General features: G+C 40.2%; 1 protein-coding gene across 1 annotated transcript in view; it reads right to left on the bottom strand.

The window, feature by feature from the left end:
- Positions 1-18,696, bottom strand: part of LOC117830433 (glutamate receptor ionotropic, NMDA 2C-like) — an 87,221-nt gene that overhangs the window by 11,367 nt on the left and 57,158 nt on the right. Inside the window, exons 10-13 of the mRNA XM_034708546.1 lie at positions 10,686-10,854; positions 7,535-7,688; positions 6,905-7,030; positions 2,801-3,030 (exon numbers count right to left, since the gene is read on the bottom strand). Of these exons, the coding sequence (XP_034564437.1) occupies positions 2,801-3,030; positions 6,905-7,030; positions 7,535-7,688; positions 10,686-10,854 (679 nt within the window). The remainder of the gene's footprint in view (positions 1-2,800; positions 3,031-6,904; positions 7,031-7,534; positions 7,689-10,685; positions 10,855-18,696) is intronic.

Here is an 18,696-nt window from a genome sequence, read left to right as displayed (position 1 = left end):
CCTTGCCAGGATACAGGAAAACATCCACATGGATCACTAAAGGGGCAAAACAGAATTTGTCATAATGCAATCCATTACTTCCTAAGCAGCCATCTGACAACGATTAAGCTTCATTTAACGTCTATTAACAGATTTCTGTGTAGAAGCATGATTTATAATCTGCTGTAAGACTCTGTTTACCAACTCATCAAGAGGCTGGTTAGACTATGCATAACAGCAACACGCTGAAATGAATGTGCCTGGAAGTCCTTTATCACTAAATGCTCGCTACATAGGGAGCCTCCAAAAGGTTGTCCATCACTCCCAGAGATGACATCATCAACATAAAATGACAGCTGGTGGGTTCAGAGGTTATTCAGAGTGGGTATTTCAATCTCAACAGCAAAAGTGACACAAGGGATGATCTGATCACAAACATATAAAATCAATACACAGAAAGGAGTCTGGCATTTTTAACGTCTGCCTGTTGACACTGTGGCAAAAATATTGTGGTTAGCATTCTGAATTGTGCCCGAGACATTGTTGTCAGTCTCAGGCTGGTCTTGAGAGTTGGGAAATTATGACTGTTACTGGGCACAGATGGGAGGAGCTACTGGACCCCAACCGTCTCTGATAGGGAAGTGGAGGAACATCCTGTCCTGCAATCCAGGCAACGTCAGCAGAGCTGGTAAGAGCATCGCTAAGTTGTCATTCGCTACAAAGTAACTTTAACTGCATCGTGTCTGGAACTTGCTTACCGAGTTGGGATTCTAGTACACATAACCGACCACTCACTATATATCATCCCCTACATAGCTGGATTAGGTTTCAACAGTAGAGTGTAATGGTTTAGATTTTAGTTGAAAATAATTTTAAATAAATATTTTTAATGAAATCATTTCCTCTTGCAAGTTATTACGTAACAAATTGGATGTTTTGCACATCTTGTCTCAAATACCCATTTTTGAGCGAGGCAATTTCAAGGCCGGTTTGGAGCCGGCGCTCAATTGAGAACCGTTTTTCCGTGTTTCGACTGCGAGTGAACCGGCTCCTGGCCGGGAAAACTGGTCCCAGAGCGGCTCCAACTCTTTGCTGGTCTAGAACGGCAAACTGCTTACATCAGGGGTAAGGGGCGGGGTTGCCGTGATTAAAGACACAAACCAAACGTGTTTCAGACATTGTCCTGCAGTGAGAACCGCCCCCCAAAAAACGAATGGATTCCAAGGCAAAGCAGTGGTCGGCCGTGCAGACGAGCTGCTGTTGTCCGCCATCATTGTTGCTGTGAGGGAAAGTTTGCGCCAGCGCTGCTGGAAAAAGCGGTCATCTAAATCTGACGTCATGACTTGCCTCTTCCACAGGCTCGAGCGGGTGGAACAAAAAACGGGAGCCGTGTTGGTTCGAAAAGAGGTAACAGTGAGTCAGGTTCCAGAATAAAACATTTTGGGGATTATTTTACTGGACGACACTCAGTGTAAATTATGTCTTATGTAGCAAACAGCTGCTAGATCTTAAAAGGAAAGCTGCTGTACTCGCCGAGCTGGGGGAGGCGTAGCTTACTTTCAATGTTGTGTTCAGAAACTGCAACCAAATATTCCCACTAACTCCACCTTAAACTGAGATTTTTAAATATGAATGAATTGAGATTAACTTTCAGTGACTAGAGACATTTCTCTTGTTTCCAATACTTCAATACAGACAGACAGCTTTTCCATTAAAACAAAGCATTAGTGGACTTGTATCCATTGCTCATTAAAGCGCTGAACTTTCCTCTTGTTTAGGATCTGTTTTGGTCGACTGCTTTCTAACTCTAGTTATCTTTGTTTCATTAAGGCTCCTCCATCCTGGTGTCCCTGAAGGACCCGTCTTCAATTAGAAAGAAGCTTCGCTTTTACCAGTTTCACTTCAGACAAGACCTTGATGGGAGGTGAAGTTGGGATGCATCCAGAGACTGGATCCATAATATTTTTTGTCTTTTTATGACATTTATTAACAATAAGACAAATACTGAATAACACTGGCCTCATCCTTTGAATCAGTGAGCTGTGACCTCAGCCAGCCTACGACCGAAACCCACCTAATCCTCTGTCACATAACTCAGAGTTAAGAGGCAGCCAGGGTTCTTCAGGCTAATTTATATTGGTGGGACATGATGAATCTGCATAAAGTTAATATAATCTGTTAATTCAACCATACATCACTGAGGTGGCTCTGCTGATCCCCGTCTGTGAAGAATGAAATGCTTTCTTTTAAGGCTCCTCTGAGGCTTGGGTTGTAGGTTGAATGAGTGTGCGTGTGTGTGTGTATAAGCATGTGTGCGTTAAGGGAAGTGCGTGGGTGCCGTTTTCTTCAACAGCTTTTTGATCATTTGACATTCGGCGATCTTGTTCTAACAGCGAGAGTGTGACGAGAGACGGGACGGCGCAGGGGGAATATTGATGGACAGACTGAAATACTGACGGATGTAGCGGAGACTCAGACACCATCTGTATCGACAGAGAAGGAATCGATCAGTCATTCATGCAACTGGGCTCCCCACTGGTCAGAAAAGGACAAAGATGTTCACAGTAAAAGTCCTTTTACTTGACTTTAGAAGCTTTCAGACAGTCTTTTGTCTCTCTTCTGTTTAGGGTTCATTAATCGATGGACAGAGAAAAGAGGAGAAGATGTGAGCTGGATTTAAACACAAAGACGTTGTTTGCTCCATATCTCACAGCACCACAAAAACAGCCAGCCCTCTTTTATGTCTGAGTTCAATAACCAACCTGCTTTATAATCATGTTATTTTTTTTCAAGAACAAAGTGTTTATTTGTAGTCCTTTACCTTCTTGTCAGAAAGCCCGGACACTGTGTCGATGTATTGCTCCTGGATCATGAAGGCAGCCAGGTTGGCAGTGTAAGAAGCCAAGAAGATGACAGCAAAGAAGGCCCAGATCAGGACCATGATCTTACTGGTTGTTCCTTTAGGGTTTTCAACGGGGACGGAGTTATTGAAGACGATACCCCACAGCAGCCACACTGACTTCCCGATGGTGAACGTTGGACCGCCAGGAGCTGAGGAAACACAGGGAAGCATGGAATATTCAACATCCCAAACATTTAACAACTCTGAGCATAACAACAAAACAAGCAATCATACAACACAAATAATGGTTATCTGCAGGTGTTTGTGTTAAATATTATGTATATCTAAAAGACAGACTCTGAAAAGCTACTCTGCACATTCAGCCAGAGTACTTCTTCATCCTTGTTTGGTGCGTCCACTTGCAAGAGTTACAATAAACCAACAGAAGCCACTCAGTCTCTTTTTCAAACATTAGCACACCAAGCTCTTTCTGTGACAGGAAATCCTGTTTTCTGTGGAGATTTCTCCAGCACAGAGTGAGTGGCTCTGTTTAGGAATTACTTTAAGGAGTAGTTCAAACTGACTCCAAACCTCATGTCCAAAGAGATAGTGGTGTACCAAAGGGATAAAAAGGGCCAGATCAATACATGTAGATACCTTTGTTCATATTTGCATGGGCTCAGGATTAAAGCATCTGTCTAAACACAAGAGTCAAACGGGGATGTGATTGTGGTGCTGAAAGCAACCAACAACATCTCAAAGAAACATTTCCTCTGCTACTTTACATATCAGAAGAGCAATCTGTACATTGTGTCTGGATGCTTTTCAAAAGTCAACTTTCCTCATCTTAATATGAAATTATTGATAAGGTTTGGTTGAGTTTAGGAGCAAAATCAACTTTTAGTTTTAGTTTTCCACATGTTGTCCTTCATCATCTTTGTGTTTTTTTACTCTCTGTGTATATATTTTCACTCATGTTCCTTAGTGAAGTCTTTTGAGTTTCAAGTTTTATTTTGTAGTTCTTTCTCCTAGTGTCCATTCTTGTGTTACTTCCTGTCTTTGTTTGTTTTCCCTCCCTTGTGATTGTGTGCTGATTAGTTACACCTGTGTCTCGTTGTTTCACCTGTGTCTGCCTCAGTGTGTATCTAGTCTCTGGCTGTTTTCGAAATGGCCTGCTATATGAATGCAGTATGTAGTACATACTGCATACTGCATACTGCGTTTGAAAGTAGTATGTAGTATGACTGTTCTGTTGGATCTGTTCTGCAGTATGCTGGGTCAGGTGTTGCTGGATTTCCAGTTTTGGAAAGCGGAAGTAAACAATTGCCAAGCTGATAGCGAAACTGCTTCTTTAGCATCGCTTGTGTTTTAAAAAGTTAAGAAGTGGTTTATATGGAATTTAAACATTTTCACAGCACCTAAAAACTGAGTGCCCCCCAACAAAAAAGAAGAAGCGGAACGTTAGGGCTGTGCATTATGGGAATCAGTATGCGAGTGAGACTGGCTCGATGCATACTGTGAAATTTTCCTGATTCAGTACGACACCCGGGAAGTTTTGGCATACTGCAGATTTTGCTCTTTTAAACATACTGCATACTACATACTGAATTTTGGCCAAATCAGTACGTTTTTCAGCCTGATTTATAACCAGCAAAAATTCCTGACGGGCTCTTTCTGGTAAGACTATTTTTTCTATAGAAAATTGTGTTTTGAAATTTGATTGAATTGACAGTCCTTTAAGTCTACAGAATGGCAGAGCAATGTGATGTCAAGTGTAAACAACATCTTTGCCCATAAAGGCAATGGACAATGGAATCTTAAATCCCAACCCTAGTACACAATGAGCAGCTCTGGTCTGCGGTGTGTTGACTGTCCTGTGGCTTTGTTTAAAAAAAAAAAGAACAAGTATCACCATAGAAGTGTCCATGAACTTGCCATTCAGCAAACTTAAAAAAAACCAGATCAGTTTCACGTCTTCACACTGTTTCCATCGCTCTCTGCAGCTGTTGCTCATGTGCAGCAACTGAAGGCGCCGCCATCATCAATCACACTTCGATTAGTGCAGCAACGACTTCTAATTAAAACAGGAAAATGACCTTTTGGACCTGGAGACGAGGAACGCTCTGTCAGCACGTGCATTCTTGGATTGATTAGCCCTCTCCCCGAAATCCAGTTGAAGAACTCGAAACGTAGGAGATTGTGCAGACCGGGGTGGATTTAGCAGCATTCACAAAGGCTTACTGTGAGGAGCTTTCTGAAATGCTAATTAAAGACGGTTCATAGATCTTTTATTTAAACTTTTTGACTTTGTTTCATCAAGTTTGTCCAAGAACTTTGATTTCTTTTTTTTTTTTTTTTGCCACATTTCAATAAAACTGAAAATACTGCTAAAAAATGTGATATATATTTATATACGTATCTGTTTAAGAAATATTGAGTTGGTCAATTTTAGGACTTCTATTTTAGAATGAAAAAAAAACTTCTTTATTGTGAAATGTCTGAACTTTTTGTGACTTGTCAGGTTTGGTAATAAACTAATTTTAACTCTCCTTCAGAAAAAGGTTTTGATGCAAATTAATTGATGTGATGCGATAACTTAGAAACCAATACAGTCTGTTGCAATCCAATATGATACAATGCAATAGGATATGATACAACAAACTATAAGTTATGATATGACACAATACATTACAATATATAACAATATGATATGATCCCGAGACAGTGAGGTACCTAACAAGACGATCAATATGAAGCAACATGACACAAGATGACAACACGGCACGATAGAGTGTTAGAGGATATGATAAGATATGATGGGACATTATGTCGAAGGTATTCTACAATATGATGGAAAACAATATGACATAATAGGATATGATACAATACGAAACAATATAATGTGGTACAATAAAAAACAATAAGATATGTTTAGAAGCTATACGATACAAAATGATATGCTATGATACATAACAATGTAATAAGATATGATATGGTATGAAATAGTGTCATTGGCTACGATAATATACTCTGACGCATGTCTGTTAAAGATGCGACATGATATGATATGATACAATATGGTGCAATACAATGTGATATGGTCTGATATAATACGCAACAATGCAATATGGTACGTTACGATATGATAAACACAACACGATACAATATGACATATGACATGCTACGATACATCATGATATGCAATGATAGGTCATGATATGTCAAGATAATTAATGATATGTTATGATAAGATACCATACGATATAGTACATAGGATATGCTAATAGTGCCACTACGCTCCCAGCATGCTGACATGCTGTTTGTGCCTGAAGTCTCTAAAAGTAGTATGGGAGATACAGCCTTCAGTTATCAAGCCCCTCTCCTTTGGAATCATCAACCAGTCAGGGTCTGGGAGGCAAACACTCTTCAAACTTTCCTTATAATTAGGGCTGAGACAGGTTTGGACTAGCCCTAAGTTATGCTGCTATAGGCTTAGACTGCCAGGGGAACTGACACACTGGGATCCTGTCTTTCCCTCTCTTTAAGTCTTCCTGTTCAATTTAAGTTACTTACCATAGATATTTCTGGAGTCCCTGAGCTCCCTTGTCTCGTAGGTTTCTTCTGGATTGCTGCTTTAGATGTGCCAGACTCCAGCTGCTACGACTACCACTATCTGTCTCACCAATATCATCTCTCTCTTTCTCTCCATCTCCCTCTACCCCTCGTTTCAACCCAAACACAGTCGAGGCAGATGTGTGTCTAACATGAGTCTGTTTCTGCTCAAGGTTTCTGTCTGTTAAAGGAAGTTTGTCCTTGCCGCTGTAACTTGCTAAATGTTGGATTAAGATGAGATCAGACAGAGTTCTGTCTATAAGAGGGAGAAGTCCTGTCTTGATGTTGGGTCTTTGTTAATAATATAACAGAGTACGATCTAGACCCGCTCTGTTTGTAAAGCGACTTAGGAAAACGTTAGTTGTGATTGGGCACTGCAATTTCTGGTTTAACCTTATTCTCCTATAAAATCACTCCTCATTATTTATCAACTTTTTCAGTAAAAGTGAATCAAAGAGGTTAAAAACTCACATTTTGCGCTGACCAGACTCCGGTTGTAGCCGACTGGACTGAAGTATTCAAACACAAAAACCGTCACTGCCACCACGGTCAGGCACATCACAAACATCATGACCCACACTGCCGGGCTGTACGGCTCTGCGGCAGGAGGATAGGAGGAGAAGAGAAGGAACAAACATAAAGGATTAAAGTTAGTCTCCTTTGTGCCTCCTGCTTCTAAACCTCAGCCTGTGATGGGAGTCACCATATGTGGCAGAAGGATAGCAGCAGCAGCAGCAGGAGGAAGAAGAAGAAGGAGAAGACGAAGAAGAGGCAGCTGATGAGAAAATGCAAAGACAGAAATTTACTGTTGAGGATTTTGTGCTGAATTTTCTTGTTTGGGGTTTGGAAAGGGGATTTAGGTGTGTGTGTGGTGAGTAAGGGGATTTTGTTGTAGGCTTCAGTTATCGGCAGGATGAAAGCTTAATGAGAAGTTTCCTGAAGCGTCTGCAGAGATGGAACTTGTTTAAGTAGGCCATCCTGAGAGAAAGTGGCAACATGGCCCAACACGTACTGTACATCAAACCTCTGGGATAATGGAGGTTACAATGACCACATATGGAATCAAAATGGTAGTAGAGGAAGCTGTTTGTGTTTTCTCACCAAGAAAGGCAGATGGGGACACCGTGCCATTGCTGCGGGCGACCATGACACTGATGCCTGTCTCTACAAACGGCACAGAGAAGTCGATGATTTCTGAACGCTCCTCATTGATAGTGAGAGAGCCGATGGCCATGTCGGCTCTTCTATACACAACCTAAAAGATGAAAGAGAGAAAAGAAAGTACAGGCATAGATTGTAAAGAGGTGTAAAAAAAAAAATCTCTGCTCTGATCTTCATGTGTTCCCAGATATTTTTGTTTTCTATAGAATTCTGCAAAATAGACCTGAATGGTTGTATTTTAGCTCAACAAAAATCTGCTTCCAAGCGTCTCAGAGGACGGGCCGCTTCCTCGCTTTAAAGAGAGCAAACTCTGAATTTCATGAGCAATTCTTTTTGAATGCTGACGCCACAATGCAACAAACACTGTACTGTGAAGCATGACTCTAATAACGGCTGTCTGCAGAGATCGGAAAAACATCTTTCTCATAATAAGAGCATCCGGCGAGAGTGAATGCTGCATCTCAGGAGTGCTTGTATCCAGGCACGCTTTTCTGAAAAGCAGGAATTTTGCAGAGAGGAATGTGGTTTTTTTTTAATAAATGGAGCACACACACTAACACACACACGCACACACACATACATACAGATACAGACGGGGTAAAGCGCCTGAAGGCACAGAAACACAAGCTTGAAGGCCTCTCCTGAGGAACACCTGTTCGGGGCGTTTTACTTTGAGCTGCAGCTGTGTTTGATGTGGCTTGGTGTGTGGGAGAAACTGTGTATTAGATCCATATGTATATGCATGGCCCCACACCACTGGCCTAGATAAAAACCCACCAAAGAAGCTCCATTTGCCACGGTGTCACTTAAGACACTGTGCATCAAAGAGCATGGAAGTCTTTAGATACATCTAACTAAGAAGTGGCCTCCTGTTTAGCCTCCAGGTGCTAAATCTGAGCTACAGCTGTTACAATTACTTCATATTTTACTTTTGAAAACAAGAAAAGGGGATAATATTGGATTGTTAATGAATCAAACACTTATTTCAAAACAACTTCAACTCTTGTGAACTCAAACAACACAAACAGAGTTGTTTGAGCTTGATAACGCAGAGCTTTCAGTAATTATTTCAAGACTTTAAAAACAAACCAAAGACTGGTCTGAACGCATTCAAATCCACAAACTACTTTTCACACTTTATCCTCTCGATGCCTTTCGTGATTTCATGTTGATTGAAAGATTCGGAGGCTTCTCTGTGAAATTAAACTGAAGGATCTGATGGTGATTTAAGTTTAATTATTGTGTCTGCGCTTTAGTAGCAGTTATATCTACTGTTTTAATTTGGAAAAGCTAATCGCCAACTTTACATTTGAAAGATGCCAAATGAATGTGGATAAGGATGAATAATGAGTTATGTTCTCTTGTAGATACCGCTGGTCCCCTTTCCATTCAGGCAGATTTCCTTTTTCACTGTCCGTCTGTTTGATTGAATATAAGACAGTTTCTGCCGGCTGGTTAACTGTACAGAGGACTTCAACTGAGCATTTAAAAACATATGGGGACTGTCTTTCATGTGGAATGTTCTTAGTCTACTTTCATATCACTATTGAACAACAGGATGGTTCGTATGTCACACAAATGCACTTCTGCTTCCATTTGGGCCTATGAAGTCTGTTTTCAAATGCTCTGTATGTTAGCATACAGAGCCATTGTTGTGGACAAAGGTGATATCAGAAGCCCCGCCCCTTCTTGAATAATAATAATAATAATTTTATTTATAAAGCGCTTTCAATCAAAGTGCTTTACAAAGCTTAAAAACAAATAACAAACAAAGACACAACATAAGAAACATCAGCCATAAACAGCAGTAAACAGGTGGGTCTTCAGCTTTGCCTTAAATACGTCAACTGAACATGCCCACCGAATGTCAACAGGGAGACTGTTCCATAGAGTGGGAGCACAGAATGAGAAAGCCCGCTCACCAATAGTCTTTTTATGGACCTTAGGGACACTTAAAAGGCCGGTCCCCAGAGAACGAAGTGCCCGAGCAGGCACATATGGATCCACCAGGTCGGTGAGGTAAGAGGGTGCCAAACAAACCAAATATGATTGGTCAATGAGTGCAGTCGTGTTCCAAAAGTTGAACTATTTTCAGCTGAGGGTGCTGTGAGCGCATCAACATAAAACATCTGACGCTGAGGGCATTTTTTGCTTGACAGCGTGTGTTGTGACCAAAAAAATAGGCACTGCTGTGAGTGGACACAGCTTCTTGATCAAGTGTCCTGTGTGGAAGTCCAGGTCAGGGCCAGAAAATGACTCTGGATTATTTAAGTCCAAAATCCCTCCACAGAAAAATATTAGTCAGGAACAATGCTCAAATGAAAAAAAGCTTGAGACAAGTCCAAATTAGGGTCAAAACTCAGGGGACATTCTCGCTGCCAAAATCCATCCAATAATCCAAGTCTTATCCAAAAACAAACAAAAAAAACCCTGATGATTCAGCTCTTTATATTCATAACACAACTCCTTATATTGACGTTTTGATGGTGAGGGCATATGTCACCTCCTCATTTCACGCCTGAAAACAAATCCAGTCCCCTGATGATGTCATACAGAAACTGTGACCCCCCCCCCGCCTTTCAGACGCCCCTAATACTGTGTGTCCCGAGAGTCAGATCTGAATATAAAAAAGGAAACTCCACAAATAAATCTGGTCTGAACCAGCTGTACTGCCTGGGACTTTCTGCGGTCAGAGAGTTTTTATCACCTGCTGTACTTGAGATGCTCTCCTTCCATGTCTCGTCGTTGTTGTTGCTCTTAATTTATTGCAACAGTGTCTTTAAAAAAAAGTGATTCTCAGTCTCACATTGATTGTTTTGGTTAAATTAACTTAACAGATAATTAAAGAAGAGTAACTAAAGTAGTGCTGCTAAGATCAGGGGTGAAATTTAAGTACATCCACCTTCTCAGCAGAAGTAACCGTTTATGTAATAAGGCCGTCACATAGCCACAAGCTATACTTAGATAGCTAGTTAGATCTGTGAGTATTTTTGAACACCTTGTTCTTACAAAGTGTCAGTCATTTGGAAACACAGCTACACTAGCATCTGCATTCAGGGATCTCTTTGAATAACTCAAAACTCGGCCTCACCTCCCCGATCATCCCGTTCCAAGTTCCCCGAACCAGCTTGCCGTGCTTCCCGTTGGTGACCAGGTACAGATCGTAGGAGAACTTGATGGTGCGGGAGAGCTTCTTCAGGATGTCTATGCAGAAGCCCTTACAGCACAGTTTGGTGTAGGAGTCAGAGTGGCCAGCAATACTTGGGAGGAGAGAGAGAGAGAGAGAAGAGGCATAAGTTTTAGAAACACAGTGAATACAGCCCTGTCTCTGAAATCTTGACATCAAAAACCCTCTCTGGCAACTGGGACTGTTGTTATTTTTGGAACCGTAGACTAAAGCAGTTGTTGTTTCAGAGAGTGAGCGCTAAATAGTCGTCGCGCTCACAGTGACCCTCGTCTATGACAGAGGAGTGAAAGGCAGGAATGGCTGGTTCATTAGCCGGAATCAATATGTGTTAACAAGGAGTCTGTCACAGAGACAGAGGAGATGCCTGGAAATTGTAAACACAAACACATACTCACACACACACACGCAAAGAAGCTGTGTGACAGTAGATGTCTGAGCGACTGTGATGGCCTCTAATCAAAGGCCATTAAGGTGTGAAGCATGTGAGGGACGTTCACTTCCTCTATGCGGCCTCGCTGACTAATGGGGTGTAGACGAGGAAGAGGAGGGAAGGAAGGGGAACGTTAAAAGAAGACGGTGCAGCAGAGGACAACGGAGGCAAAAGCAAACAGATTGAAAAAGAAGTAGAGAAACTTTTTTTTTTTTCATTTTTCCATCTCTGCAGCTGGAGGCCTGAAATCTACAGGGGCTGAATCACGCTGTGTGTGTGTGTGTATGTGTGGCTGCCTGTGAGTGCGTGTGTGAGTGAGATAACAGCAGCATGTCAATGAGTCAGCACTAGAGCAGAGGCGTGATAAAATAAGTGCATGTGAGTGAATAAATGAGCGGGAGATTGAATGAAAAGAAGTCAAGTGAGTAATTAACATTCAAGTTGATTATTTTCAACGGTTCATTTTAGGCAAAAGTGTAAGTGTTTTTGAAAGCCTCACTTCTTTCATAGGAGTCAATAGCTCCCATAAAGGCAGCGTTAATTAATTGCTGCAGGAGCTGGCCACCTGTCGTCATTATACACACTCTGCTGACAACACACACACTCTCAAACACACCTAAATTAGGCCGTCTCCCTCCGCCACACACACAAACGCATGCACGCATAGTACAGTATCCTTAGAGGATTAGCAGCAGTTGTGTTGTGTTGTGTTGTGTGTTCCTTCACAAAATGCCCAGAAACTAGCGCAGCGTGGAGGGAAGCACCATGAGGGATTTAGACCAGAGAGAGAGAGTTAGAGAGAAGAGGATTCTCAGGTGAGCGGCAGACAGGAAACACACGGCGAACAACAAGACAAGGCCTGACAGGGCTGCAGCTTCAGACTGGAGGGAAAAGAGGGCAGGAGCACAGCGGAACAGATGGAAGAGGAGGATGAAGAAGAGGAAGAGGAGGAGGAGGACGTGAAGGGGGAAATCTGAAATTACCGCTCATGTAGGAATAACAAAGACGATACAATAGGATACAATCAAATGATACGATACGATACGATACAGTACGAAACGATAGGATACGATACAATTCCATATGTTACAATATCATACTATATAGTACGATATGAGACAGTGTGATACAATACAATACAACACAATACGATACAATACGATACAGTACGATACGATACAATACAATACACAAAGATACGATACAATACAATTCGATACAATATTATACAATCCGATAAAATACAATCCGATACAATACGATACATTACGATACAATACAGTACGATACGATACAATATGATACATTACGATACGATACAATACGATATGATACGATACAATACAATACGATACAGTACGATACAATACATTACGATACAATACAGTACGATACGATACAATACGATATATTAACTACAATACAACACGATACGATACAATATGATACAATACGATACGATACAATACAGCACGATACAGTACGATACAATACATTACGATACAATACAGTACGATACGATACAGTACGATATGATTAAATACAATACAACACGATACGATACGATACAATATGATACAATACGATACGATACAATACAGCACGATACAGTACGAGACGATACAGTACGATACGATACAATACGATACGATACAGTACGATATGATACAGTACGATACGATACAGTACGATACAATACATTACGATACAATACAGTATGATACGATACAGTACGATACGATACAATACATTACGATACAATACAGTACGATACGATACAGTACGATACAATACATTACGATACAATACAGTACGATACGATACAATACGATACGATACAGTACGATATGATTACATACAATACAACACGATACGATACATTACGATATAAGATACACTACAATACGATACAGTACGATACAATATAGTACGATATGATAAGATACACTACAATACGATACAGTACGATAAGATACACTACAATACCATACGATACGATACAGTACGATATGATACGATACAATACAACACGATACGATACTATACAATACGATATGATTAAATACAATACAACACGATACGATACGATACAATATGATACAATACGATACGATACAATACAGCACGATACAGTACGAGACGATACAGTACGATACGATACAATACGATACGATACAGTACGATATGATACAGTACGATACGATACAGTACGATACAATACATTACGATACAATACAGTATGATACGATACAGTACGATACGATACAATACATTACGATACAATACAGTACGATACGATACAGTACGATACAATACATTACGATACAATACAGTACGATACGATACAATACGATACGATACAGTACGATATGATTACATACAATACAACACGATACGATACATTACGATATAAGATACACTACAATACGATACAGTACGATACAATATAGTACGATATGATAAGATACACTACAATACGATACAGTACGATAAGATACACTACAATACCATACGATACGATACAGTACGATATGATACGATACAATACAACACGATACGATACTATACAATACGATACGATACAGTATGATACATTACAGTATGATACGATACAGTACGATATGATACAATACAATACAATACAGTACAATACGGTAATATATGATACAGTCGTCCGATACGATACGATACGATACGATACGATACGATATGATACTATACAATAAAATACAATACAATACAACACGATACGGTACGATACAATACAAGCCAATACAATGGGATATGTTACAATACGACATGATACGATAGGATAGAGTACGCTACACCTTAATCTTCCCTTGGGGTAATTTGTTCTCAAGTGCTGCACATGCTCCACTGCCTCCATATTATTAATCAATACATTATTCACCAAACATCCATTCTAAGACTAACCGGTGGCCAGTGAAGGTAGAAAAGAACATGACTTATGTGCTCACTTCTTCTTGAGTTAAAAGCCGTGCAGCAGCATTTTGTACGAGCTGTAGCCTCTGAATGTTTCCCTTACTTGTTCCAGAGTAAAGGGCGGTACAATAATCAATTGATTGATATCTGACATGGCTCCAAAAGCCAAAGGAATCCCTATTGGAGCCCATATTATAGAAGAAACGTACTTTATTAATCCCCAGGCGGGAAATTCAATTTTTTCACTCGTGTTGTTTTTTTGGTCATGCTACACGCACAGTTTTTTTGGTACATAGCAAGCTGACTGAAGAAGGAAGCACTATAAATCTAGCAAGGACCAACTTCTTGATTTGCGGTAACCACACAAGCGTTTACACAATCTGTCCAGTAAAACATACCACAATTCAAGTGGCAAGGAGAGGAGTTGAACAAAAATTGCAAATATAATGGATATCCTATATAATCAAGTAGCTATCAACGCTGTCAACATCCCTTTGTTCACTATGTTTATTTACTCTAAAGTCACGTTTGACTTCAGCAAGATTTTGCAAGATTTCCAGTTTTGAGATCCAGGACCTTTTTTCAACATCTGTTTAGATTTTAAAAACATTGTGTTGTGTGCCCGACTTAGATTAAAGGAAATCTTCAAGAATACGATAAGGAAAAACCAAGGTAATATAATTTACAAGTACGTACACTGCAAGTCAAGTTATGTAGTTATTGTTAATTACTCAAAATATCTCTTTTGCCACTTTACTGTAATCGATTCTCTCTGCCTCGTATTATATGTCCCACGGCTGATGTCAATTAATCTTAAAATATATAAATTAAACCCAATAACATGCTCTTTTATTTTTCAGAAATACAAGGGGAAAAAATGCTGGTGAAGAGATTTTAGATCTGACTCAGAGAATCTAGAGGAACAGAGGTTTAGAGAGTCACAACATCATGACCTCAGCACTCTATTACAGCCTCTGATCTTGTGGTTTCAGGCTTTCTTCCACACATTGGAACCAAGTGGCAGGTATTTCCTCCTGTTCAGCAACAGGAGCATTAGTGCCGTGTGTCACGGATCTTGGGCGATCAAGACTGACTCAGAGTCAGCGTTACAGTTCACTCCAAAGAGTGCTGAAAGGGTTGAGGTCTTGTGAGTCCACTCACGGACACTATGAAATCTTAAGGGCCGTGCTTTATGACAAAGTATCCAAGCAACAAACTATTCCCCAAGACATAAAGAAAGAAAAAAATATATTTATGAGCTGCATCACTCTTTACTACCCTCATAGTGGTTGAATCTGCAGTACACAATTCAATGTACAGAGAGTTGAGTACCACTACAGTAAAGGTCAGAGTGTTGAATAAGTATGCAGCTCACTTGCAATTGCAGACATGGTCCATCCAAACCTAATCTGAGCTTAATGTCCCTGTTTCAAAGCTGCAACTCACTTTGAATAAATGCTGCTGAAGGAGCATATTCCTTACTCATGGTGCCAATGTTGTTATGACGTGACATTTTGATACAATTCTCCCTAAAAGGTTTGTTTGGTTCATTTGTTCCTGTTTAAGTTCTTAAAAAACTTGATGTACTTCCTAAACAACATGCATGCCCGATGAGAACTCTTTAAGGAGGTCACTTTAGTAAGTATTTTGTGTTTAAACCCAACATAGTGTCATTTAACACTTAGTGAGGGTAGATCAATTCCCCCTGAGTCAATGTAACACTAATTACAGAGCTCCTCCCAAATTGGTTAAGACAGAGGGTAACAGTGTATAAAAGGTATGTGAAAGAAAGCAAAGCATAAGGTGTTGGTTTGTCATACATTTAGAGAAGACTGTGAGGAGAGCCAAGTAGCAAATAGTGCAGAGCCTAAAAAGTGCAGTTCTTCAGGTGACCACTAGAGGCTGGCTCCAAAAGTCAAGGAAACCCCATCAGAGCCAATATTATAATACCCAGGTCTGCAGCAGATTTCAACATCTTTAAAGCCTGGCTCCAAAATGGTTTTGGTCTCATGTCTTTATTCATGACAACTGTACAGGGGTTGTATTTGTATGTCATCAGTTCTGATTAGATTAAAGCAAAGAGTTAGCATGACAAGGGGCTTGGTTGATTTGACTGACAGTTGGGTGATGGCCTCAACTCTACTTCTTTGCCAGTTTCTAGATTAACCTAAAGTTAGCTGGAGTCAGTATTTCAACATGGCGACTACCATCTTTGGGCTTCATAATGCCTCTTTAGACATCACTTCAAACTCCATGCTTTATACAGTTTAATAAAAGAGTGAGGTCAGGTCAGGCACTTTGGTGATTGGTCATTTTTTCGATTTTTTCCTGTGGTTGGCTTGAATCCTTTTTTTTTTTAAATCTGAAAAAGAAAATTCTGCATGCTTGTCCATCCTTTCCATTCACTCAGCGGGAACAACATCTGTGTTTCACAAACAGATTCAGAACAACAACTGCTTCCACATTGTTTTTGCTATTCAGTGTACGAAATGAACAACAGGACACCCAGAAAGCAAATCCATTCCCCAAATCCCAATTCCAGCTATCATATTGTTGAAATAACGCTAACATTTAGCATCTTGTAGCTGTATGATGAATTGCGATAGCGGATAGCCAAAATGTTCTACGTTGAAATTTAGTGTTAAGCTCAATTTCTGACAGACGAAGCCATCATGTGCCCAAAGAACAAATCTTTAACGAGCCAGACAAGTTTTTAATCACACTAAACATCTGCTCCAAGCACACGACACAATCAGCTGATTCATACAGCAGCAGTCTCCTCTCCCTCTTAACGTCTCCCCGTTTGTTGGTCTGTGTCCAAATAATGGGATGTGCCAGCCGCAGAAAGAATTGTTAAAGAGAAACAGAGAGAGGGTAAGACGGGATAACACTATGCCATGCCGATGACAGATGTCCCCGTGTTGCACAGATAAATCTTCTTTACTGGCAATCAATGTGCCATCGCACCCAACAACGGCTGCTACATATCTCCCTAATTAATGTGCCAGCCGTGGTCAGCTCTGCAATCTGCATACCCTCGCTAACACACACACACACACACACACACACACACACACACACACACACACACACACACACACACACACACACATACACACACACACACACATTGGAGTCAGTGAACATGAACATGGCGTTAATAGTTTGTATCGTTTGTCTTCTGTTGTCCTGGTGATGAATTCAAGCGTATTAATCAGTCATTAATGTCTCATAATTCAACAGTGGTACATGTGCAACTTGGTGGTAACCAAATACAGAGTCAACTCTTAGATAAGAGTAGAAGTTGAACATTTTGGTACAATCTTTACTTGCATAAAAATTGACGTTAACACTTCATGTTTAGCTAGTTAGTTTAGCTTATCATGATCATAAACATTGATTGTAAACAAGAGAAAAATGCTAGCTTACTAACCCCTCTTTTTTGTCAGGAACATAGACTGTATAACACACGGATGTACTCTCGATGACGTCACCCATTAGTTTCTGAAGCAGACTTTTAAAATCTATCCTCAGTGGGCGTCATATTGGAAATGCTGACTCAACCTAACTCCGGTCGAGCTAGCTTGAGGCAAAGAGGTAAAGTTGAGGCGTGCTTTTAGCCTTCTCACTAACAGCTACAGTGGACTCGCCAGTCAGTCAAGTCAGCTGTGCCTCTAATTATGCAAAACTTATAATCTTATATCTTTTAAACTACTGAGTAATTAAAAAAATCACCACGTACAGTGTGTGCCGATAGAGAAATAAGCCATTCAGACTAGAAGCGTTTTTTGAACCAGGGTGTAAAAATGTTACATTTTTGCTGTAAAGATTGTGTTTTTTGAATGGGTGTGTATGTGGTTCCCGGTACATTTGGAGCCAGCCTCTAGTTGCAGTTCTTAGCACTTCCACATCAGCTTCATTTCTCACGGTTGTAGGTTGCCACTTGAGAGCTTTCATACTTTTTATAAAAGAGACGATTATTGCACATGTTGGTATATAAACTGGAGGCTGACTTGATCGCTTATGATTAATTATTAACGGAGAAGGGGTGGGATTTAATAAATGTTTCTTCTTCCCACTTTTTTCAGATATGTAAATTTAATTTTAATTAGTGATTAAAAAGTTTATTTTGTGTTTTTTGCTGTAAAGATTTTTTTTTTAATGTGTGTGTATGTTGTTTTCAGTATTTCCGGAGCCATCCTCAAGTGGACACTTGAGGAACTGCAGTTTAAGCAATTCTACATTAGCTTCAATTCTCACAGCCATAAGTTGCTGCTTGGTTTTCAATGAAATCAACAAAAGTTAAAATGTGTTAAATGATGAGGTTTGGAGGTGTTCGTATGCAGATTATTTTACTCTCAATCAGAGCTAGGCTAGCTGTGTCAAATCTTAATGCAATGCTAGGGTGATAGAGAGCTTGCTTCATGGAGTGCAGATACGACAGTGATATTTATCTTTTTCTGTGAAACACGACATACTCGAGCCTATTCTGACCAAATAAATGCTTTAATGTTAATTATAACAACTCTGTACCAAACTTCA

Source organism: Notolabrus celidotus, chromosome 18 (assembly GCF_009762535.1).
Source record: "Notolabrus celidotus isolate fNotCel1 chromosome 18, fNotCel1.pri, whole genome shotgun sequence".
NCBI classification, from domain to species: Eukaryota; Metazoa; Chordata; class Actinopteri; order Labriformes; family Labridae; genus Notolabrus; species Notolabrus celidotus.
Note: the sequence above shows the minus strand (reverse complement) of the source record. Positions and strands in the feature narration are given on the sequence as shown.